The sequence below is a fragment of the Triturus cristatus genome, chromosome 11 (assembly GCF_964204655.1).
Source record: "Triturus cristatus chromosome 11, aTriCri1.1, whole genome shotgun sequence".
NCBI classification, from domain to species: Eukaryota; Metazoa; Chordata; class Amphibia; order Caudata; family Salamandridae; genus Triturus; species Triturus cristatus.
In genome coordinates this window covers 282,180,598-282,206,189 of record NC_140594.1, presented here as the reverse complement: position 1 = coordinate 282,206,189, position 25,592 = coordinate 282,180,598, and the positions used below count along the sequence as shown (strand labels likewise).

Below are 25,592 nucleotides of genomic sequence, written 5' to 3'. Positions count from 1 at the left end.
AAGCCCCTTGCGACACTTTTGCGCCGCTGTTCTGTCACTTTTGTGATGCAGCGGCGGCATAAACAATGCGGCCAATTTACAACGTGATGCATCTAGGGAGATGTGTCACGTTGTAAAGCCCTGCGTCACATTATACCTGCGTCAGGTATAATGTATGCAGGGTGGGCGTTCCCACGCATAAAGCCATGTAGAACTGACGCAATTAAATTCACAAGATTTCACTGCATCACTCTACGCCTTCACTGCGTCAAAATCCCTATCCCTGCTCAGACCAGGCGTAGGAAATGACGCAGGGCTTTTTGAATGGGACTCAACCATCTGTTGTGGCGCATTGCTGGAGTTGCGTTACTTTCATGAACAGCTCCAGCAATGCATCACTTTTGCGCCGACTATCTGTTAATTCTTGTGCCATGGAGCACTGTATTGTAAAAACAGCGCATTCATAATGGCGCAAGGACATTCAGCGCTGACTCAAGGAAACGGACACATCTATGCAGATGCGTCAGTTCCTTGTAAATCTGCCCCTTTAATGCTTAGTTTTCATATAACACTCTCCAATATATACACAAAGGATAAACAAATCAGTAATAAAACATCAAATTATACAATGCTGTCAATTTAGCTTTAAGAACCCAATTTATTCTACTTATAACCAATTGCAACGCAATAGTACTACACTGTGAATAATAAGAAAAATATCTTATTACATCTCCAGATTCATCTCAAAGTAAAAGGCTGAAAAGTTCTCCCACTAATTTTCGTGATAATAAACACTTTTTACAGGACTTTAATTCTGTATATTCAGTACAGAAAATCTAATGTTTATGCACCACCTTCTCAGCAACATAACCTTATATTAGGAGACAGACCTTAAAACATTCCGTGCTGGCTTAGTGGCCACTGGCCAGTAGTAGATTGGGAGATTTCCCTTTCGGACATCACTCAGTTGTCAGGTGTTTTATTTGGTTGTGTCTTCTCGCTCCCCATGTCCTGTGTACTGCTTCTCATTATTAAAAAACTAATAAAGCTTATTGAACAAAACAAAAAACAAAAAAAAAATCTCGTACTGAACTGAGTGTTACCAAAACCGACTTGCCTTTTCAAACATAGGGCTTTATTTATAGTTTGGCAAATGGGATACTGTCGCAAATGTGGCTGATAATGCGTCATCCATATTACGAGTGCTTTATAGCCAATGGCACATGTAATACGGTGGACGAGATATCCATCATGTTCTGATGTATTATGCTGCCTGCCAAATTGTAAGTAAGGCACATAATTTTCTATTAACTATCTCAGGGGAATTCATCAAATGCTCCTGCAATACTTTTGCATATTAGAAAAGTGTCGCACACCATCAATCAAATGTATTAATTAAACCTCTCCTTTTTCTAAAATTCATATAGATTTCTACTGAACAAGATAGTAAAAGCTGAACCTTTTGTGATATAAAAACGTGTTCCATGAGGCCGAAACTCAGCACTGCTGACTTCTAATGTCAGGATTGGTGTCCAGGGCAGGCAGGTGCAGAGGGCACTGAACACTCCACAAGCCAGCATACAGAAGGTCTCTAGCAACCAGGGCTCCCAAGACACGTTCTGTCAGAGCAAGAAGGCCTCCCTAATCCTCCTCGACCTTCCAGGTTGACATGAATGAGCACTTATGGCCTTCCTCCAAAGAGGTGGTATTCAGTGAGCCTAGGTACAGGACGACACAATCACTCATCTCAAATAAAGATGTATTGATCTAGCTAGAGATGTGTGAGAACACAAACTTGAATAATATCTTAACAAACATCAATATATTTAGAATATAAACAGTAGTGCGCAAAGTGGAAACTACTCAAATCATAATGCACTACACTTAATGAATACTTATAGCAATGAAAGCGAGAGCCACTGACGCTGACTGTAACTCTTTGTAGAGAAGGCGAGCATCGCGGAGCTGGGAACTCCGTTCTAATATTTCCAAAGGTGGGAATACACCATAGCATGGAAAGACATAAAGCCAACACAAAACAATGTGGAGCAAGTTGTACAGTTCCGTAAAATGTTACTGTTGGATCCCCACTGTTAACAACAACACAGGATACTGTAACACAGGATGAGCACAGTCTAAAGACACAATTGTTCTTTTTAGCAAGTTGGGAAAGGCACAAAAGCAATAGCAATGGTTCTACTGATATCTACAAAGGAATGAGCTAGGGCCCTTAGTGTCTTGGGGTTCGTGTGTGTGTTACAGACACTAAGGAATTACTCTGACTTCTGCGTGTGAGGATTAAGAAAGGGGTGCAAACCCAAGAGCACACAGGGTTAGCAACAGGCCACGCGGGACCCTTGATCTGGCTAGAGGGAACTTAATAAAGGTGGTGATGGGTGGAGTGTGCACATGAGGCAATTTCACCCTTCGGTAGCAGCTGATCTGTCCGAAGCCCACTCTCACTGCACTTTCTGCCATTCTGTCTGAATTTTTCCATCCCAAAAAGAGAGCCACTGGGGTTCACCAGTTTGGGGCTGGTTGGGCCAGTGGAGTGTTGGCTACGCCCGCTACAGACTATTTCCCCCCCAAAAATGTACAGGAAACTTTTCAGGGGTAAAACATGGTAGGAATGGGTAAGTTCGACAGTGTGCTGATGACTTTTATTCTCACACGCGTCTTCCATCCAGTCATTATCTGTCTTACCAATATGGGTACCACTATCACCATTGATGCAAAAACTGCAGGCACGTGCCATTAAAGGATCCGAACACAGGAAGGACAGCATCGTAGAATCGTTGCACAGTTGACAAGAAATCTTTTCTAATGAATCTTGTTCAGTTTGTTTTTCCATCTAACACGCTATCTCTTTGGAGGATTCCATCTGCCCAGTGTGTCAGCTGAGTGAAACCTTATCGATGTCTGTGAAATCTGGTACAGACGAAATGGAAACAGATTCAAATCACATCCTGGCAAGAGAATCATGTGCTGACAGAACTTTCTGCAACAGCTCATTTTCACCATATATATACCTTGATAGAGGGCTCCTTCAATTATGGCCTCGATAAAAAAAAAAAGATTTATGCATGCTTATGTTGTGTTAAGGGGTGCAGTGTTTGGCATGTCCCTTGCGTTTTGGTGCTCTGGGATTGTCTGGGTCAGTTTTAGTACCAGGTTCCATTGCCTGACTTTGGTGTCCTTGTTTGTGTTTTAGTGCCCCAATTGCAGTTTGGCAGATGGGTAGTCCGTCACAAAAGTGGCAGATAGTCTGTTTGCATCACTGAAAGTACAGAATACACTGCATTTGAGGTAGGTGCAGAGTACCATCCCCTTAACTTAACATCCCGTCTTTAAGGTCTGATTTAGAGTTGGGAGGATAGAGTAGGGTTAATCGACATGGTGGAGGATGTTGCCAAGGTTACTCCGTCCAACAAATTGAGAGATGTCTGCCGGCCCAGAGGCAATCTCTGTACATTGAAAGGAACCACTATGATAGTGGGTCCTTTCAACGCACTAAAAGTTTGTTTGTCGACCGTCGTCAGCTTTGACGGCCATCCACCAAACTCTTACAAAGCTTTTGTTTTTTAGAAAAAAACTCCCAAAGCCAGAGGTTTGTTTCTGAAAAACAAAAACCTAATGACCCCAACCTGCAAGTATTCCATCAAGGGGTGGGGGTCAATATTGTTTGTTTCCTGTCTCTCACCGCCAACGGACAGGAAAAAAAGGCATTACACCCTCCGCTCTAAATAGGGCTAACAATGTAATGTCCTTCGTCTGATGGCCTCTACTCCATTGGTCTGCCGAAGGAAGCATTCCGTTGACGGAGCCAATGGGGACTCCATCTACTGAAGACGTATGGTCTGCCTTTTCCTAGGTTGCAGGGTGGACCGAGGATTTTGCCGATTGGGTACTCTGTTGCATTTATGACAGAGTACCCTTTGCGCCAAGCTCTAATTCGGGCCATTGGCTTTTAAAGATTTTTACCACTTAGAGTCAACTTATAATGATATGGCTTGGCTTTTAAAGATTTTTACCACTTAGAGTCAACTTATAATGATATGGGTCCCACTCTCACAAGAAAGCTTTACATGCAATGGCGCTATAACACTCTCCCTCTGAGGGCATACACTGCCCTGTGGTCTCACTCAGCACACACGGCCCTTTGCCCCCTTTGCAAGCAGACACAAGAGACAGACCTGCATGTTTTATTCTTCTGTCCGGTGTACAGCAGAGCAAGGAAGTATTGGCTCTGCCCATTACTTAGAAACATGGGTTTCAAACAACACCTCCCAGCTTTTAGAATACTTAAATCTGACATCTCGCCCCCAATTGCCTTTGCTGTTGCCAAGTTTTTAACGTCTATGTGGTTTACACGCTCACGTCTTCTTAAAACCATATCAAGCAATGACGTTGGACTGAGTTAATATTTTTATCACAACTGTGTAATGTTTTAATACTGCTATGTTTTTATTGTACTATGATGCTTTCTTTTATGGTCTTAACGACCGAAATAAAGATATTTGATGATGATGAATTCGGGCCATTAATGTTGGTGATCTGCTATCTGCCGGATGTTCATGCGTTTATGTTTGCGTTACAGCTTTTGCCCATATCTTTGTGTTTCACTTCCTTGGTTCAGTCTCTCCTGGTGTTCCATGTTTGGGCCTCTTTTATTATGTGTTTTCCCTCCCATGCTCCTATGTTAGTGTTTTGGATCTTGTGCTTGATCAGTGTGTGGTAGGTCTGTTCCTCTATTTCAGATCACGCGTGTGTGTGCCTCCCCAGCTCCTGTGTACAGGCATCTAGCTTGGGGAGGACAGGGGGTGGGAAGAATGAGGGGTATACAAGCACAGTAAGCAGGGAATACAGGAAAGGCTTGGTCTGCCCCGGCTCACACCCATACCCATTGTAATATGACCATCATGATGTTAGCGACTTGTGGCCTTGTTTTTGTATTTCCTCTCAGATGTCTCTCCTCGTGTTACAACAGTGGAGCTCTATCAGTGTGACTTTTCATGTCTGTTTATCAGCTTTACTGTTTTAGGTTTTGTTTGATAACTTGCTCTGTGGTTTGCAGGCTGGACCTGTGCAGTAAGCTATTCACTGTTTTCACTTAGAAGGGAACAGCGTCTGGTGTTTCGAACGGTGAAATATTGAATTTGTCCAGATGGAAGTGTAGGTATTTTCATTGTGACCAGCTTATTACAACCATAAATCTGTGCATCTGAATGTCACGTGCCTTCTTTTGGCCATCACACTGATAAGCGCTGCATCCCAACACAAGAAAAGAGCCTCTCTTTAGCAGGTCCCATACAACATCAATTCTCTTCACTCACAGGCACAGAGCAAACAAACAACACTTTTTCTAGTACAGTGTAGTTATGCTACCTGCCCGGAAAAGTGCGTCAGTGCACCCCGTAGGAGAATGAGATAGGGTAGAAATTCCTCAATACAATGCAATGTTCTGTGTGCCTGGTACAGAGAGATGCTACTTTCAGCTCAACTGATTGGAGGGCCCGAGGGAAATCTCCAACACCCTCACCCCTCCTCCTCCCACAAGATGTTTTGCTCCTGGTTTTTTGCCCGTGGGTGGCAGCATCACCACTGCTACAAGGGCCAGGACTGATCGCGGTGCACAAATACCATAACACTAATGCCATGCTCACCACTTCCGCACAGCCACAAGTATTTAACCTGACTATTGCCCAGTTTTTTTAGGTTGGAAAAGGTGGTAAGAGGACTAAATTCTCAGCATCTGTCCCGTACAGGTTTACTTCCATGGGGCACCTAGACGTAACATTGTCAGGACTAGGAAATGGAGGTGCAAAGTTGGCCACATAATAGCGCCAATTGTGTGTGAAGTGTAGCTAAGCCCCGGTGTAGCCACCCACATGTCTTAAGAATCTGTGGGGAATTAGTATTTACACTGGTGGTGGCATCAATGGACCATCCCCACTAGCTTCCAGCATTACTAGGCTGAGGGCCTGCAGCTTTCCAGGAAGCTGGTTGGCGGACAAGGCTCATCAACTTTAGAACGATACTGAGGCAAAGCCTTGTTTTTGTGGTACCCTCCCTCCTGTTTTTCCCTTTAACTCTACAGGTGTACACCAATGGCTTCACTAATAATGATTTCCAAATAAATCATTTTAATTCAATCAATTAAAATGGACCTGAATCATATCAAATTTACTCTTCCAGTAGTAAAATAGTGCCCTATACCTGGGGGAATTATAAGACAGACTGCATCCGTTTGTTCCCACTTTTCTTATCTATGGTTCTTCATACTGTAGGTTAAGTTTAATCTGTGCATAGCAATATGCGTGCATGTTGGTCAGGTCTTGGGTTTGATGGGGCAAACTCAGACTGCACGCTCGCTGTCCACTACGGTGATCTTATGTCTTAATGTTTCCTGTTGACCTCGGTTGACTCTTCTTGATAAAGTCACTGTGAGGACTTGTTCCTATATTTTTAACTTGATTGTGGTTCAAGCATCAATTTCTCTTTTCTTAAGAACTACTTCTTGGCCTGCTGACCTCTCCATGGAATGGTTTATTCAGGGCCCTGCAGCCCGTTCATAAAGTGCCCTGGTGTGTATTACCCTTAATTTGATGGGCATTTTTCCTAGTAACACTTGTGCAATTCGTTTTGAAATCTCGGTGTTACCGAAAAAAGAGCTTCTGCTTGTCTATTTTTCTCTTGCTCTTCACTTCCTGTGCCCTCAGATAGTCCCCTCTGATGATCATACCACTGCCCTCGAGGATGAAGAGGTTTGATCTAGGAGCTGAATGTCTTTGTTCCTCTTCATCACGCTGCGCGCAGTACTGCCGCTTCGCTAATGCTGGCCTTGACATGGCGCGACTGAGGCCGTTACAGACCTAAGCCCCAGCCAGCTCCACCATGAAAAAGCCAACGGGTGTTGACCACAGGGCCACTGGCTTCAGAATGTCGGAATGACCCCCTATGTACGATGGGCATTCCGCAGTTTTTCCCCCTGCCCAAGACATTTGTGGCAGGCACAACCATCGTGCACAGGAGGCAAAAGCAGGCTCGGCTCTAGAATATTTTCTTTGGGAGGGCCATAAAGAAACATGTGTGGGCCATGAAGATGAGTGGGTACTGGCCAAAAAAACCACAAAGGGCCTCATTTATGATGCCCTACTGAGACTTTTGCGCTGCCGGAACGTCACTTTTTTGACGTTCCGGTGGCACAAAGTGTCACTGGCATATTTATAAGGCCACGTAAAGCCATGTTACTTGGCTTTTCATGGCTTTATAAATATGTGCCCCTTTCATGCAGAAAATTGCGTGAAAGGAGTGCTCCATGGGTGTTGCTGGGGGCGTTCCCAGCAATATCCATGGCTTTTTGACACTGCCCCAGATTTACGAGAAATCGTAAGTCTGAGGCAGCACCAAAATCTTACGCCTCCCCAAGGGAGGCGTTAGGATGGCACATCAAGAAGAAATATCTTTACTGCTCCTCCTTTTTTTTCTCTTTCTATGTGTGCTACATTCTGCAGCACACATAGAAAGAGGAAAAAGCTTCTTGTGATTGGTTTTGTGCAGGAAGGTTTCCCTTCCTGCACAAAAATAATCATCCCCGCAACGCAGGCACCCTTGCATCATGGCGTGGCCATTGTGAGCCGGCGCGGGGGAAAAGCACAGGAATGTGCCCTCTCTGATAGATATTACGCATTCCTGCCCTTTTCTTTTGCTGTAGGGCAGCGCAGCAGCAAGGCCTGCTGCGCTGCCCTACGGCAAAAAACCCATAAATGAGGCCCAAAGTATTTAATCGAGCAGATATTTTAGGTATTGGCGTCTGTCCGCATTTGGCATTTTTAAAACAATAATCAGCACACAAAGAGGTGCTTTCTTTGATGTGCTTCAGGCTTTGGGGAAGGGGCGGGACGCTGCTTGCCAAATCTGTAAGATGCAGAACTTTAAGACTGCAGCATGCTCCCGGTCATGTGCAGCAGCAGAAATAGTGCCACTGTACAGCTTTTCATGTTTTTAAAACATTGGCAGCTTTTTACTTTGCAAAGCATTGACGTTTAAAAATACGATGCAATAAGCCTGGAATCATACTTCAGCTTTCAGGATATCCATGCTGGTCATTTGTGCATCATAGCAGCTAATAAACTCTGCTGACTTCACACCTCTCCTCAGGCCTGAAAGTATCCTATGTCAAAGGTGTTACTCACTAAAGTAAAAGATAAGGGCCATCCCACTGAAACATTAAGGTGAAAACGCTTGTTTTTCAGTTCTTAATGGCCTTGGGTGTGCCAGGGATTCCTTTGGTGGGCCTGGCCCACACGGCCCACTCTCTAGAACCGGGCCTGGGCAAAAGAATGATCCACACACACCGAGAAACCTTGATGCCTGTCAGGGCCATTTATTTTTGGTGTTGCAGGAGCAAACCCCTGTTTGGGGGGTTTGTTTACAGAACAACAACAAAACATGCCAAGCAGCTGCCATTACACAGTGGCCACATCCATGTCAGCTTTGCTGAAACACCTTCAACCACACTGTGTCAGTAAACTCCCTTAAGTCCTTTAGAGCGTAAGCTGCTAAACTGTTGTTAGTGCGATGTTACACTTTCCAAGAGTCACTCACAGTGAGTGGACTCGCTTTGTGGCCCTCCATTGTGTTTTGATGTGAGGTCTTCGATCCTGCCAAGTGTAACTCTCTGTGACATGTATTCGTTAAGTGCTGCTGACGGTTTTATAGTCCATGGATCAAAACTCACTCTGAGAGAGTAGCAGAGAGGCCAGTCCCTACTGTCAGTGTGACTGGAGAGAGTGTCAGAGAGGCCAGCCTCTGCAACCAGTGCAGACAGCGTGAGTAGAAGTGAGTTCAGTCCCTGCAGTCAGTGCAACTGGAGAGAAGAGCAGAGAGACCAACCTCTGCAATAGAGCCATCCTCTGCAGGCAGTGCAACTGGGGGAGTAGCACAGAGCCTAGCCTCTGCACAGTCAGTGCAGCTGGAGTGGGTAGACGAGAAACCATCCTCTGCAGGCAGTGCAACTGGGGGAGTAGCACAGAGCCTAGCCTCTGCACAGTCAGTGCAGCTGGAGTGAGTAGACGAGAAACCATCCTCTGCAGGCAGTGCAACTGGGGGAGTAGCACAGAGCCTAGCCTCTGCACAGTCAGTGCAGCTGGAGTGAGTAGACGAGAAACCATCCTCTGCAGGCAGTGCAACTGGGGGAGTAGCACAGAGCCTAGCCTCTGCACAGTCAGTGCAGCTGGAGTGAGTAGACGAGAAACCATCCTCTGCAGGCAGTGCAACTGGGGGAGTAGCACAGAGCCTAGCCTCTGCACAGTCAGTGCAGCTGGAGTGAGTAGACGAGAGACCAACCTCTGCAATAGAGCCATCCTCTGCAGTCAGTGCAACTGCGGGGAGTAGCACAGAGCCTAGCCTCTGCACAGTCAGTGCAGCTGGAGTGAGTAGACGAGAAACCATCCTCTGCAGGCAGTGCAACTGGGGGAGTAGCACAGAGCCTAGCCTCTGCACAGTCAGTGCAGCTGGAGTGAGTAGACGAGAAACCATCCTCTGCAGGCAGTGCAACTGGGGGAGTAGCACAGAGCCTAGCCTCTGCACAGTCAGTGCAGCTGGAGTGAGTAGACGAGAAACCATCCTCTGCAGGCAGTGCAACTGGGGGAGTAGCACAGAGCCTAGCCTCTGCACAGTCAGTGCAGCTGGAGTGAGTGGACAAGAGACCCACCTCTGCAATAGAGCCATCCTCTGCAGGCAGTGCAACTGCGGGGAGTAGCACAGAGCCTAGCCTCTGCACAGTCAGTGCAGCTGGAGTGAGTAGACGAGAGACCAACCTCTGCAATAGACCCACCTCTGCAGTCAGTGCAACTGCGGGGAGTAGCACAGAGCCTAGCCTCTGCACAGTCAGTGCAGCTGGAGTGAGTAGACGAGAGACCAACCTCTGCAATAGAGCCATCCTCTGCAGTCAGTGCAACTGCGGGGAGTAGCACAGAGCCTAGCCTCTGCACAGTCAGTGCAGCTGGAGTGAGTAGACGAGAAACCATCCTCTGCAGTCAGTGCAACTGGGGGAGTAGCACAGAGCCTAGCCTCTGCACAGTCAGTGCAGCTGGAGTGAGTAGACGAGAAACCATCCTCTGCAGGCAGTGCAACTGGGGGAGTAGCACAGAGCCTAGCCTCTGCACAGTCAGTGCAGCTGGAGTGAGTAGACGAGAAACCATCCTCTGCAGGCAGTGCAACTGGGGAGTAGCACAGAGCCTAGCCTCTGCACAGTCAGTGCAGCTGGAGTGAGTAGACGAGAAACCATCCTCTGCAGGCAGTGCAACTGGGGGAGTAGCACAGAGCCTAGCCTCTGCACAGTCAGTGCAGCTGGAGTGAGTAGACGAGAAACCATCCTCTGCAGGCAGTGCAACTGGGGGAGTAGCACAGAGCCTAGCCTCTGCACAGTCAGTGCAGCTGGAGTGAGTGGACGAGAGACCAACCTCTGCAATAGAGCCATCCTCTGCAGGCAGTGCAACTGTGGGGAGTAGCACAGAGCCTAGCCTCTGCACAGTCAGTGCAGCTGGAGTGAGTGGACGAGAGACCCACCTCTGCAATAGAGCCATCCTCTGCAGGCAGTGCAACTGCGGGGAGTAGCACAGAGCCTAGCCTCTGCACAGTCAGTGCAGCTGGAGTGAGTAGACGAGAGACCAACCTCTGCAATAGAGCCATCCTCTGCAGTCAGTGCAACTGCGGGGAGTAGCACAGAGCCTAGCCTCTGCACAGTCAGTGCAGCTGGAGTGAGTAGACGAGAGACCAACCTCTGCAATAGAGCCATCCTCTGCAGTCAGTGCAACTGCGGGGAGTAGCACAGAGCCTAGCCTCTGCACAGTCAGTGCAGCTGGAGTGAGTGGACGAGAGACCAACCTCTGCAATAGACCCACCTCTGCAGTCAGTGCAAATGTAGAAAGTAGAAGAGAGGCTAATCAGTGCAACTAGAGAGTAGCAGAGAGGCCTGCCTCTGCAGTCAGTGCAACTGGAGAGAGTAACACATAGGGCCGCTTCTGCATGCAGTGCAGTTGGAGAGACGACAGAGGCCAGCCTCTGCAGGAAAGCCAGTCTGTCCCGTAAGTGCAACTGGAGAAAAGAGCAGAGGGACTAGCCTGTGCAATAGAGCCCATTCTCTGCAGTCAGTGCAGCTGAGGGGAGTAGCAGAGATTCTAGCCTCTGCAGTCAGTGTAACTGCAGAAAAAAGCAGAGGTCCAGCCTCTGCAGTCAGTGCAAATAGAGAGAGTGGCAGAGAGGCCACCCTCTATTGGCCGTGCGACTGGAGGGAGTAGCAGAGAGACCAGCCTCTGCAGGAGAGGCCAGTCTCTTCGGTCAGTGCAAATGGAGTGAGTAGAAGAGAGGCCAGCTTCTGCAGTCAGTGCAAATGGAGTGAGTAGAAGAGAGGCCAGCCTCTGCAGTCAGTGCAAATAGAGAGAGTGGCAGAGAGGCCACCCTCTATTGTCAGTGCGACTGGAGGGAGTAGCAGAGAGATCAGCCTCTGCAAGAGAGGCCAGTCTCTTCTGTCAGTGCAAATGGAGTGAGTAGAAGAGAGGCCAGCTTCTGCAGTCAGTGCAAATGGAGTGAGTAGAAGAGAGGCCAGCCTCTGCAGTCAGTGCAAATGGAGAGAGTGGAACAGAGGGCATCCTCCGCAATCAGTGCGACTGGAGGGAGTAGAGGGGAGATCAGCCTCTGCAGTATAGGCCATTCTCACTAGTCAGTACAAGCGGAGAGAGTAGTTGAGATGCCAGCCTCCTCTGCAGGACAGGACAGGACAGTCTCACCAGTCAGTAAAAGCGGAGAGAGTAGTTGAGATGCCAGCCTCCTCTGCAGGACAGGACAGTCTCATCAGTCAGTACAAGCGGAGAGAGTAGTTGAGATGCCAGCCTCCTCTGCAGGACAGGACAGACTCACCAGTCAGTACAAGCGGAGAGAGTAGTTGAGATGCCAGCCTCTGCAGGACAGGACAGTCTCACCAGTCAGTAAAAGCGGAGAGAGTAGTTGAGATGCCAGCCTCCTCTGCAGGACAGGACAGTCTCATCAGTCAGTACAAGCGGAGAGAGTAGTTGAGATGCCAGCCTCTGCAGGACAGGACAGTCTCACCAGTCAGTACAAGCGGAGAGAGTAGTTGAAATGCCAGCCTCCTCTGCAGGACAGGACAGTCTCACCAGTCAGTACAAGCGGAGAGAGTAGTTGAAATGCCAGCCTCCTCTGCAGGACAAGACAGTCTCTGCAGCAAGTGCAACTGGGGAGCGTAGCAGAGAGGCTAGCCTTTTTAGGAGAAGCCATTACCTGCAGTCGGTGTATCTGGGGAGGGTAGAAGAGAGGCCAGCCTCAGCAGTCAGTGAAGCCGGAGAGAAAGGTGAGAGGCCATTCTCTGCAGTCGGTGCAGTGCAACTGGAGAGAATAGCAGAGGGGCCAGGCTATGCAGGAGCAGGCAGCCTCTACAGTCAGTGTAACTGGAGAGGGTAACAGAGACACCAGACCTATCAAGTGGGGTGTACAGCACTGTAGTCAGTGTAACAATGTGGAGGTAAATCAAGCACTGCAGTCACTGCGAAAAGGAAAAGAGCCGATTGAAAACAGGCCCTGCCTACCATAGCCCCAGTTAAGGGTAGTGAAAGTAGGAGATAGGTCAGACCCTGCAGAGAGTCACCCAGTGGAGAGCAGCAGAAAATGGGTCTCTGTGGTCATTGCAGCTATGGTGGGCACACAGAAAGCAGCCTCCTTATCTGGTGATAATAAATATATTGATTGCATTTGTGGAAAAGACCACCAGCTCCATTATGTTTGAGATGCTCCTTGGATCCTTCCAAAGACACTTCCACATCTGGGCTCTCGTGAGGGACCACCGCTACAATTTCCAGAGATGCCAAAAAACAACCCAAGAAGAAAGCAAACAAAGATGACATCTACAAATCTAGATTAATTTATTTCATGTACAAAAATCAAATAATTTATATAAATATATAAATACAATAAGCTCCAAAATGGTATAAAACGTTACAAAAGACATGGTTCGGATAGTAAATGGTGAAGATTGTTCCCTACACATGGATGTTAGATGACTATCATTGACTTATTATAAGAGAAGGAATAGCTCAATGGTACAATTGCACTAATACATCATATCCAATAATTTACAACAGACAATTCCAGAACTGTAAACCTAGTGCCCTCATGACATGGAGTGAGGTGGCAATCATAGCTAGGTTTTAGAGCCTGGACGTCTACTTTTTGTTCTACGACTACCACCGTGCACCAGAAAATTTAGAGACATCTTGGGTAACAGTTTCGTCTGGGTCACAGACATACACTTCTATTGAACAATACAGTATGGGGCAGATTTATGAGGCCCGTTGCGCCATCGGAACGTCACTTTTTGTGACGTTTCGTGGCGCAGAAGCCTGCGTGATATTTATCAGGCAGCACTGAGCCACTTTTTGTGGCTTAATGCTGCCTCATAAATATCAGTCCCTTTAACGCAGTGTTCTGCGTTAAAGGGGCGTGCAATGGGTGTTGCTGGGGGCGTTCCCAGCAACATCCATGGCCTTTTGACACTGCCCCAGATTTACGAGAAATCGTAAATCTAAGGCAGCGCCAAAAGCTTCCGCCTCCCCAGGGGAGGTGTAAGGGAGGCGCAACGGGGAGAAATATCTTCATTTCTCCTCGTTTTTCCTTTTTCTATGTGTGCTGCATTCTGCAGCACCCATACAAAGAGGAAAAACCTCTTGTGATTATTTTTGTACAGAAAGGTTTCCCTTCCTGTACAAAAATATTCATCTCCGCAACGCAGGCACCCTTGCACCATGGTGCAGAGGTGCCTGCTTTGGCGCAGGCAGCCCATTGTGCGCCGGTGCAGGGGAAAAGGACAAGAATGCGCCGCATTTTATAGATACGGAACATCCCTGCCCTTTTCTTTTGCCGTAGGGAAGCGCAGCAGGAAGGCCTGCTGCGCTTCCCTACGGCAAAACCTCATAAATCTGCCCTTTTGTCTTTAAAAATACAAATTTCAGCATGATGTAGACAAAGTCTGCATGTTTTCCGAAATATAAGGCCTCTCCATCAAATGACAGGACAGGTTGTAAAAGGAAAGAGTTGAAACAGAAAAGCAAAAAATTATTTGACGTAAAAAACTCTACCTATTTGTAAAACTGAGGGTGTTGCCAACAACTGACAGTTTGTGTTTTTCTCGTATGAAAAAGCATTTCCCAGAGATCCTTACTCACTTTAAATCTAAATCCCTTGATGTCTGAATCCCTGTGGAATAACTGCTGTGGCATGCTGGCATATCTGCGCCTGGACAGTTGTATACCCCTTTAATCATGTTGAGCAAAACCCATGACAGACCTAGTCTGATCCTAAAACTCTGATTGATCCTCTAAGCTGAGTGGTGGTAATTTACACCAAGGTGCTATCGAACCACATATTACAGATGGTGGAACTTGGAACCAAAAGGAGCACTGTCGAATAACATAAATGATAACGCCCACAGGTGTTATGTATTGTTATGATATTGGAACTTACAGAGTGCACTGTATCCTAAGGTGTCAAAGTGCTATTGGAGAGCACCAAATACCAGACAGAAAGCAAAGAACTCCAATGACTAAGGAAGATGGAGAGAGAAAAGCCATGTTTTCAGCAGTTTTTTTTAAATATGACAAAAGAATTAGCTTCTGAGATGTAGGTAGGCAGGGTATTCCACAGTTTAGCAGCAGCCATCGAGATGGGTGGCACCGAGTATAGTGAGCAGGAGGATATGTCTATGTGGGTCTGGGAAGTGGTACGCCCATAAGAACACTGTGGAAAAAGTGAGATCAAATGACATATTTTACAGTATAATCTTTAAAAGATAACTCGAGACATAAATGGTCTCACCCAGAGATGAAGACAAGCTAATGAAATAACCCAATACTTTTGAATGTGTCATTGATAAAACTGGGTGCCTGATACAAAGAACCCTGGGTGCGCAGCAGGCACAAATATTTTTGCCACAGGAAATGCAGGGTCTGTGTGGTAAAGAAAAATCCTTCTCCAGAAAAAAAACACTATTTTCAAATACTGTACTAGGGCATAAGGCCCAACACCATTCCTATGTCAATTAATAGCCCATCTAAAGTAATCTGCCAGATAATAAAATAGCATCACAATTGACACCATTATTTACTGTGTGCTGGTGCCATATGCCAGACGATTCCCTAAATATAAAAGAATGTTGCTCAGATATTCATTAGTGCTATTTTTATATTGTGGGGTACAGCTAAAATATTCTAGGGTCCTGCTAACACTATTATTCCTCATATGTCAGACTGCCACTAGTACTTTTCAAATGTTTGTGTAGGATAATCGTTGATGCTCAAATAACCTCAGGTTACAGGTATTGCCATGAATCCCAAGTATGTAAAACACACTCTGCTGTGCAAGCAGCGATATTGCTCGCCCACCTGCTAAGAAGTAGTGCAAACATTCCCACGCCTGAATTCATACTTTGTATTTAACGTAGATAGAAAAAAGCTCAACAATAGTTTTTGCTGCAGCGAAACAGTACAGACTGGTGCAAATAAATGGGACAAAGCAGTGCACCCATACAATACATAAGTGCAATAGGCTCTTGATGCCAATTATAGCCACCTTGCTACTAATACAATGTGACTACAGGTCCCCTGAAAGCATAATTTGCCCCACACTCTTTTTGTTTCATTTAAGGCAATAATTCTTAAGCAAGCAGTCCTGCTATTTCTTACTAGCATAGTCTACTGGTATGGCAACCAATCAGGATCTCTTATGGACAGTGCTTAATTTGTGCCGGTGGTCGCCCAAGGTGTCCACCGGCACTCATTTCTGTGGACCAGCGCTTATTTTTTTGCATAAGACATTTATAGAGAGTAAAAGAGAGAAAAACACTGAAAAGGGAAAAATGGATAAAGAGAAATATGGAAACAATGCCCCAAATGGAGAAAGAGGGAACCTGCATGAGTGAGATAAAGGGACAGGGATTGTCTGGTAGTGGATTAAAGAGGCATGAGGTGGATTCAAGACTACGCAGCCATGGTATTTTGTGCACTGACATTTAATATCACCGGCTTCTGAGCAGAGCTGTGGGAACCCGCATTTATTCGTGCAGAAATGAAGCACTGCTCATGGCTATCCAGTTGGCCTCCTAAGATCTGTAGACAGCTACAGATCATTAGCCAGGAGGAGATGTAGATGCCATGCCTTTGTGAGACAAGCGCCACCTACAATTGGCACATCGATGTGGGAAGCATTGCAAAGCCTTTCCATATCAGATACTATTTACAACATTACTATCATTGTCATTAATATTATTATTATTATTACTTGTTTACAAATAAATAAAATAAATAAAAACACTGCTGAGTCACGAGAATGAGGCAGTCATTTCCCAGACTATGCTGGCTCGCTGTGTAGTTTCTCAATAGAGAAAGCCCCTGATTGTGCAATGCTTTGGCACTACATTCCCACTTGTTCGGACGCACACTGCTTCCCATGAACAGCGAATCGAAGGGAGGGTGAGGCTGCATGACATGGTTTTCTGGCTGCTCTCCTATTTGGCATAGGCACCTGTTTTATCGAGTTGCTCCGGAAGCCCTGTTTCCTTATGAAAGTTATGGAATGGCTCAGCACTACTCGGCCATTTGCAGCTGGAATGGAGACATGACTCAAAAGGCAAAAGTGCGCTGTCATATTACAGAACACATGCAGAGTTTTAAAAGTTCAGAGAAAAAAAAAGTTTCTCAAATGTTATGCCTGCCTCTAGGAGGCATATTTTTTGGGTGCAAAGTCTTGTTTATTAGTGGCATGCTTCATCATCGTGTCTCATCCTGTTCCTTATGAATCAGGGTGGGCTAAATCAAGTTCCAGGGAGTAGTTTAGATAATTTTTTTATCTAAAGTATCAAGCCCCTGGCAGGATATTATCTAAAGTGCTCCCTGGAAACAGTGTCTGGTCCCAACAGAGATTTGAGCATGAGGGAGAATTAGGACCAAAACTTGGAATGCCACATGACATAAATTAAGCTTGATGCTCAGTGCAATTTGCAAATACACAAGGGGTACACATATGCGCACTGGCCTTGTCGGTAAAGTTGGTAGTGAAGGCGCAATTCCAAAGATTCATCTGAATGTAGTCCAGGAACACCTTCTCCTGTCAGATGTCCTCTCTCTATGTTTATGCTCATTGACAAACCACAGTGATCAGAGGTTTATGCCTGGGCTGAAAGCTTATTTTCACTAAACATGTGACTGCCCCATACTCAACCCCGTCAAAAAGCCAAAATAATAAATATGGTCTAGGGCCTGTTTTTTAAAAAGACCTGATTTGTAACGAAGCACTTGGGCTTTAAATAAGTAACAACACTTTCGGTAATAGTTGTATAAAAAATGAATAAATAAAATAAATAACAACTTAATAAGATTTTGACCCCTCCCTCCCCCAACGCAGCGCCCACCCGGAGGGCTTGCTGCAGGCCCTTTGGTGCAGTGTCATGCATATACAAACACATTCACAGTCCTCCGCAGGATTTCAAGGAGAGGGGGAGGTCCTCGTGGAGAAAGCGGAGGTTTGAATTAGTGAAGTTTAGCATGTTTCCTTCGTTATTGCTGTGGCTGTTCCAAAGATATCAATAGAGCCCTGCTCTGATCCACTTTGGTCAGTTCTTTGGCTTTTTCTACGCAAGCTCTAACCCGGCCCAACCATGGTTGGCTTCTGGTATTAGGCGAGATCTAGAATTTTGGGGCAGAACGGCCATAGCCTATCGGGCTTCACAAATTGCTATGCTGGGTGGGTCCAGAAGACAACACAATCATATCCTTACTCATCAAACAGTATCGCACAGTGTCTGAATTTTGCAGCCAATATTTCACTCCGTCAGCTCGGTGTTGTCATTAACTTAACCTGTGCCCATGCCCATGTCGATGTAAGTGTGCCAGAACATTAGTCACTTCAGATATAAATTGTGTGTACTTATGCAATACTCGGCAGCCTTTTTTCTTCTGATCAAAAATTTGGCGAGCCGGCTTTCCATAGTATAAATCGATTGAGGTCACATGAAAATGGTTGCAAAGACGGCAAGTCAGGTTTGAGATGACTGCTTTGATGATGGCGGTGGTGTTACCCAGCAGGTCAAGTAGATCTTGAGCATTTGAATTAAGCATTGTCTGCTCTTGGGTGATGTTACCAAGCGTCGAATTCAGGTAGACAAAGACCTGGAAGAGTTGCACAGCTCTCTCTTGGTGGTCGAACCGACTTGCGTTGAAGGTAGGGAAGTCAGTGTTGTGTGGATTGCAAAGGGCATGCACATCTTCAGTGTTGAAATTTTGATGGGAAACCTGAAAGTGAAAACATTGGTTACTTTCTTATTAGCACTCCTACTTAAACATACATCTACTTCATGCCAAAGGGGAGACCTAATATCATCATACAATTGCATCATACAATTGGCTATCTGCAGTTGAAGTATTTTGATCATAGGTTTCTGCTCATGCATAGAAAGCAGAACGTCTTACGTGTTGGAGGGGTGTGGTACCAGAATATCATCTGATTTAAATATCATGCATTCAATATAATTTACAAAAATATCACCCCATTGGGGTTAATATTAGAAAATCTAAGCCCAATGGAGCGAGATTTTTTTTAAAGATCTGAAGGACCCTATATGTCAGAAGATATTCCTGACGATGACATTCGGATGTACAACCTATGGGCAGAAGGCAATTGAGCCTGTGTGTTCCTATGTGTGTCTGCAGTGGCGTGTACATGCGCTCACACATAAGCTCTATTATGAGACCATTTTGTAGGTCCTGCCCAACTGCGCTACACAAAAATCATCTATGGCCTAGTGAACTATGAGATCCCATCTACATAACCATAAACAACTCTTTTAGTGTCTGCTTTTCAAATGTGTTGTCCTTAAACATTTACCTTGGTGAATGTTCAACATCTACCTGTACTTCCAAGTGTCCTTGGGGAAGGACTGTGTTTGTGTGTGTGTATGTGGGCACACTCGGGTGTCTGCACGTGAGAACTGAATGAGAGTTTTCTCACAGCATATGAAGAAGGCAAAACAAAGAAGGAAGCTCCGAGGCATTCTCAATTTAAGTGAGAAACGTTTACAAGCAAAAGAGTTCCATTAAAATACCAGCATAACCTTTCTGCTTAAGCATCTGTTTTAGCTTACTCATATCCAAAGGCATATTCAGTAGTAAAAGAAAACTATCACGCATGCCACTCCAGAAAGTGACGCAACCGAAGCAACAGCTAGGAGATCCCGGCAGTGTTGGTGAGAATGTTTAAGCAGGCCTTGCGCGAGCCGGTCTGAGTACGAGACGATTTCCACTTGGCTTGTAAACTTGCATCATACAAAGAGTCATACTCCACACTATGAGGATTGTTCATCACAGGGTCTGTCTGTGCGTGTGTGCTTGTGCCTTCTTCAAAACTGCAAACCCATCCACCAACAGAGGCATCATTGTATGTGCTTACATATAATATGTTGCATATGTGTCTGTAATGTATATATGCATCTGCGCATGCATACATATGTATCTGTGTTGTTTTGTGTGTAGTGTGTTTGTGTGCTGTGTCTGTGACCACCAGCGTCTTATCTTGCAAAAAGTGCATCATGTGACAGGGCTATGGATGTTTGTGAGCTGTGTTTGTGCCTAGTAGCTTCTTACCCTGTGCAGAAAGCATCATACAAAAAAGAGCCCACACCTGTGTTCGTCTGCTGTGTTTGTGCCCACCGGCGAGATGTGAAAAAAGGCACAGTAAGGGAGGGTGGGGAGAGGATGCTCACCACAACGTCTGCTTTTTGGGGGGAATAATATACGTTTCCGGCAGGTATCCGCCACTGAGGGGTCAACCAAACAGTAGCAAACTGAAAGCAGGGTCTGAAAAGCCATAGTGGGAACCGGAAGCAGTTAGAAGGCCAAAGTGTCAGAAGGTGGTGCAAAGTGCTGACAGGGCGACAACCTCTCTACTTAGTTTACTTTGCTTTCGCATGTTGCACACTTATTATGTCTTCCTAAGTAGAAGTTGGTGTTTTTGGGGGGTTATTAGAGTTGGTGGGTTTTTTTGGTATTGGAGTTGGTGTTTTGTTGTTGTTATTAAAGTGTGGTGTCATCACTATGAATAATATTTTGCTCGATCTTTGGCTGGCGACTGCTTTGGCACTGCACAAGGCTACCTTTCTGAGAGTGCTTTCAAACACATACTGATTTCGCCTGGAGGTCGTGGACTGAAATGACTTTAAATCCCGGTTAGTTTTACATATCAGCCTGACATGCAGATTTAAAACATACATCCTCTGGGATTCAAAACTGGTACAGGCAATAAGGCCTTCCCTTTGTAGCGTGTCACACTTATAAAAGACAGAAAACACATTGCTACACCTGGCTAAAGTTTAGTCCAGAGCCGGTAGGAGTTGGCTTGGGTCGTGTCAGGAGCAGTTGATGTCGTCCGGGGGGGGGGCATCGTCTGCTCCCCCCTGATGCTGCAGGGATCGGGCGGGGGTGCGGTGCTCTACACGCAGCTTCTGTCCCTGGTACTGCAGCGGTTTCACCGGGTATAAGTCTGCACACCGTGAAACTGGGCACAATGTGTCTGGGCCAGAATGGTGAGGTCCAGAGACAGTGGGCTATTTACAATGGGTCAGAGCAGTATCCCACCTGGAGTGGGTGGGATACACATTTGATAATGAAGGTCTGAGTGCATGTGCCTCAGGCACTTAATGCTGGCATCTCCTGGCGCCAATGCATCCACAAAAATAAAACCCCAAAGAATATAATTCCAAGTAGCTGGGACCCAGCAATCACGAGATAAATACCTGTGCATCCAGGTAGCTTTCTATCAAGCATGGGAGGACGATGCAGGCAGGCCTTGGTCCTCGCATTTGGATCTTTATTCCAATTGTGTTAGGGCTGGAAATGTTCTTTAGCATATTTACATCTAAAAGCAATATGAACCTGCTTGAATCCACAACTCCCGACTGAGAGATCAGCATCTGGGGAAGCTGTGTATCATCTTGTGTGCTGCATCGGTTCCTGTCTTACTGTATCTCTCTCACTCCGCACTTTGAATTCAGTCTGCACGATGAACCTCCCCGGTGACTCAAACCAGATGTATCAGCCTGCAGCATCCATACCCAGTTCATACATTCATACCACCACCGAGTACCCTCTAGGAGGACATAGACTTACGTAGGTCTGGAAGAGAAGATTCGCCGACACATTGAGCATCTTGAATTGTCTGTGGAGCTGAGCCGGGATGTTGTCACCGCAGTGGTGCAGATCTTGGCAGATGGGGCTGGAGGAGTCATGGGGCAGTGCCCGGGCAGCCACCAGCTTCAAGTGATGCAGAAGTAGAATTGGTACAGCTCCTGTGCATGAAGAACAACAGGGGTCAGAGGAACACAGAGAAGAGCACTCAAGCAGAGCAGACATCTGTGCAACACTTATTGAACCTTGGAGAAGGTCACAGGCACTTGTATCAGCACTGATATTAGACTAGGTTCATAGCGCAACTATCCTGAAACATTGCATTGCACGCCACCACTTTAAGATGAATGCAGAATATACTGTTTAACAGTTCAACGGTGCTATTCCAACAAAGCATACTCCCATAATGACATTAATTGTTGTAGTATCTACATTTACACCTCCTCCGCCAGCAATTCCAATACATAGTGACACCATCCAGCAAAAACGTGTTATCTGTTTTGGAAGAGAACAGAAATCCTGGCTTTGGTAGTGGTACCCACCGTCCATCAGTGTTAAAGAAAATAGGGGAATGAAGGCCGTGCAAAATTAGGTGAGAGGCCCTATAACTCCATTACATAACATTCTATTGGGACGTAGAAAAAAATCTATTTTTTAAAGCTCTTAGAAATGGCAGAAGTGTCACTTAAATCGCTATTTAAAGGTAAATATTATTCCTGCTACCCAAGGTGTAACTGCCCATTATCAACACTGAGTATTCAGTCAGGCCACCTCACAAATAGGAGTCATGATGTAAAGGTGTGAAGATTTTCCCTCGAAAACCTGGTGCACTTTTTTCAAACTTAGGCGGTATTTGTGAAGGCTGGGCAGGTTACAACAAGACTGCCAGGAAAATATCCCACACAGTAGGCTTGGTGCAAACTTCTCATCACAATCCACTTTTAACCTCTTGCAAAAAATGTCTTGTGAGAAACTTCTTGTGGAAGAACATTTAAAGAAGGAATTTCTACAAGCTGACAAAGACATGCAAAGCTTACAAAATGTCACAACCTTCGCGAATCGCTAAGTTTGTAACCATCTTGGGTGAGATTCACATTTTACCCACCTCGATTCAGCATAAGTCTGTTCATGTAACCAGTGGCATAGTAACGGTGCCATGGGCTCTAGTGCACACAAGGACAATGCCCTCTGGCCACTAGTTGAGAAGAAAAACTCCATAATGATCAGGGTTCAGTCGGTCCCTCGAGCCTCTAGCACTCGGTGCCACTGCTCCTGCCACTCCATTGATAGCTACAACCTTGAATATACTGCGTTTCCTTTTTTCGACAATTAGGGGTTTGAGAAGGCACACATCTAAAACTTGTACATAGAAGAAAATCTGAATAGGAACATAAAATAACACTAATAGTTGAGTCAGTTCCTGGAATCTTGGTTTCAACTTAAAGAACTGCTCTTCAGAATGTAACCACAATGAACACTCTGGTTACCATTGATAACAGGCACAACCAGTCGCTCATGACAGAACACTCCGTTCCCTCCAGGGCTAGTTCAACCAGGCTTTAGTGACAGAGAGCTTCATTGTAAATTCTTGGAGTGCCTTGAAAGCTCCAGTCCCTAATTTGTGAAAAGATAAGTGCATAGATCCAAATAATTTTGTAGGGACCTGCCACCGGTGCTGCCAAATGACGGGGTTGCCAAATAACAAAGCAGCTCAGCCCTGACTCCACTTTATTGCTCTTTCTTTCAGCCTGCTACACTTCCCCTCTCTTTATCTCACTGTTGTAGTTTCTTTTTCATTCCTTCTTTCTCGCTCATCACATATTTCAGCTCTTCCTACTTCTTTCTCCTTTTTCTAATCTTTCTCTCTCTTGCTCTGTTTCAGAGTATGAGTTTGAAAAATAATTCCTAGTTCCCAAAAACGAGTAAATGAGTACCGGCGACTATCACTTGCAACAACTGACATAAATTAAGCACTTTAACTGGTCTCTAATTAGAGTGGACTGCGAGGATAACATGAAATGAAGGTCTGTAGGGCTCCAAGGCGCATTAGCCACGGTTACACGGATGCCATATTTGGGAGTTGGCCAACATGATCCTTTGTGTCATACTTCTCAGATGAACTTGGAGAGCAAATGCAGAGTGACTATAAAGTCTCCCCAAAACACTGCTTGTAAGCCACATGTATAAATAAACACATATGTGCTCTGAATAGCACCAGTAAGCTAAATCTTACATCTGAGTGCATCACCAGATGAGACGGAGTACCAGGCAGCATGGGCATGGAATGAAAGGCAGGACATGCTTGGTGATGTCTGCATCCCTTCTTCCTGAGTGGTCCATTTTGTGGCCCTGCACTGCCAACTCAAGAGCACTCTTTCCTCACCATACCAACATACAACTTTGAACTTGTCAGCTGAAACACACCACTCTTCATACGTACATCCTAGCTATATGCCTGGCTGGCAGTGCCTATCTTGAAAGCAGTTTGCACTGGCCTCGAAATGGACCACTGACCAACAAGCGCAACAAAAAACTGTAGAGTTATTGGGCAAATCTATCAGTGCGCATACAACAGTGTAATCTTTCTATGGATAGAACACACATAACTTCAACATTAAATAAAAGCAGCCATTAGTAAATGTGTCTCTTAACAAACAACTTTCTCCTAACCACACACAGCTACGCACTATCAAACAACCAAACAGAAGTGAACATTGGAAATTCCAGAATCTTAGGAAGAGGACATCCAGATCAAGAAAGTACGACGGTAACGCACTAATGGAACAAGGTGTTGTTCAAATATCAATAAACATAGTAAATACGCTCCAATCTCAAAGCTTCTGCATTTTGTGTTGTTTTCAGAAGCAAACCGAGGCCCTGAGAGATCTAAACAAACCACAAACATACTGCGCTCGTCGTATGCGGTTTGGTTCTCCTTGGAACTTGTTTTGCCAAGGAGAACCCAAGAAGCAAAGATTCTCAAGTTTGTCTGCAGAGCGAAATTGGACAGGTGAATTATTTAAAAAATAATGGATTCAGCAAATGTATTAATTTAATGTTTTCACCAACCCCAGTCTCTGCACAGAGCAGGAGGTAAAACGGGATGGTTGTAGCAAAGTCCGTTCGTTGCTTGCAGGCACTTAATTTCCCACACAATTTGGCATCATTTGGAAATGATTGCACCTGAAATTTGGGGCATATTCGCCTAGAATAAAGGTTAAGTTGCCTCTGCAATGAATAGCAGTGCTACCTGCAGAGGACAGGTTTTTTTTCTAGCCAAAGGGTCATCATAAAAGGATCCACTGGTTCCCACACCTGCTTTTTATGGGCACTGTGACACAAAAGACTCCCCAAAAAAGTATAGCTGGGAAAATGCCTGAAGTGGACCATGAGAGATCTGTCCAATGGCACCCTTTTCCACCAGACTTGGTATCTCCTCTAAGCACCTGCTGTAGTTCCCCAGCCACTTCCACACTACACTTCCACAAAGGACGTAAGGTAATAAAAAAATCAATGCAATTTTATGCAAAATAAAGTGATGTTCAATATGAATTTGGTAGTATAACACGAAAAGAAGGGGTTAAATCTGTACAATGAGGTAACATATATATATGTAAGTAATACACGTTTGAGTAAGTTGCAGGCCTCCTCGAGGCATAATAAAGTAGACTGATGCCACCTGTACCTAGCGCCCTCCTGCTTTAGCAGAGAGGTGAATGCAGTAGGTACGTTGAACCTGGAGATAAAAGTCGCCCTGGAAAATCATTTATTTAAATAGTGCGCCAAAAGTCGAGTGTAGCAAGCTCAAATCTCTCTTAAATTGGATTACACGGAGACTGGGTAGCATCACTCCAATAAAAGAAATGCGGCCAAGCGTTCATTGTGCAATCCAATTTTCTAAATATATTTTCAAAACATCCATCGCAAATACAGACTGTCCTGAAGAGAAACTTTACATTTTCCATTCAATGCCACCCAAAGGGAATCATTTTTCTGCAGCAGCAAATCAGGTAGGTATGCATAAAAAGCGCGTCTGCGGCTGGGTGGGCTGAGGGTCCTTCAACCCCTCCAGTCCCGTTCTTGCCAGAAGCCATCCCCATTCCGCCTCTCAAAAGGGAGCTTTTCCTATTGAGCCATACCTGCCGGTAAACTCTCCTCAGCAGTGCAATAACTTGAAGCGCATCACGTTGCTTCAGCGTCCTCATTCACGCCGCTTCCTTTCTGACAAGGATAAAAGGGGTAGGAGTGGTGCACTGTGTCATCACCTACAAATCACCCAGCGCCCTCCGGGGCTGTGCGGAGTGCGTCTCCACATCAGACGCGGCACAAAAGAAAGCCGCGAGCTGCCAAACAATGCTGCCAGCAGAACTT

The 25,592-nt window shown here is 45.6% G+C and overlaps 1 protein-coding gene across 1 annotated transcript; it reads right to left on the bottom strand.

The window, feature by feature from the left end:
• Positions 1–16,045: 16,045 nt before the first annotated feature.
• Positions 16,046–21,455, bottom strand: LIF (LIF interleukin 6 family cytokine). The gene is made up of 2 exons (XM_085633256.1): positions 21,204–21,455; positions 16,046–18,335 (listed from the first exon to the last, which is right to left on the bottom strand). The coding sequence occupies exons 1-2, from the start codon at positions 21,444–21,446 to the stop codon at positions 17,892–17,894; spliced, it is 687 nt and encodes a 228-aa protein (XP_085489382.1). The 5' UTR covers positions 21,447–21,455; the 3' UTR covers positions 16,046–17,891.
• Between the last annotated feature and the right edge of the window lie 4,137 nt (positions 21,456–25,592).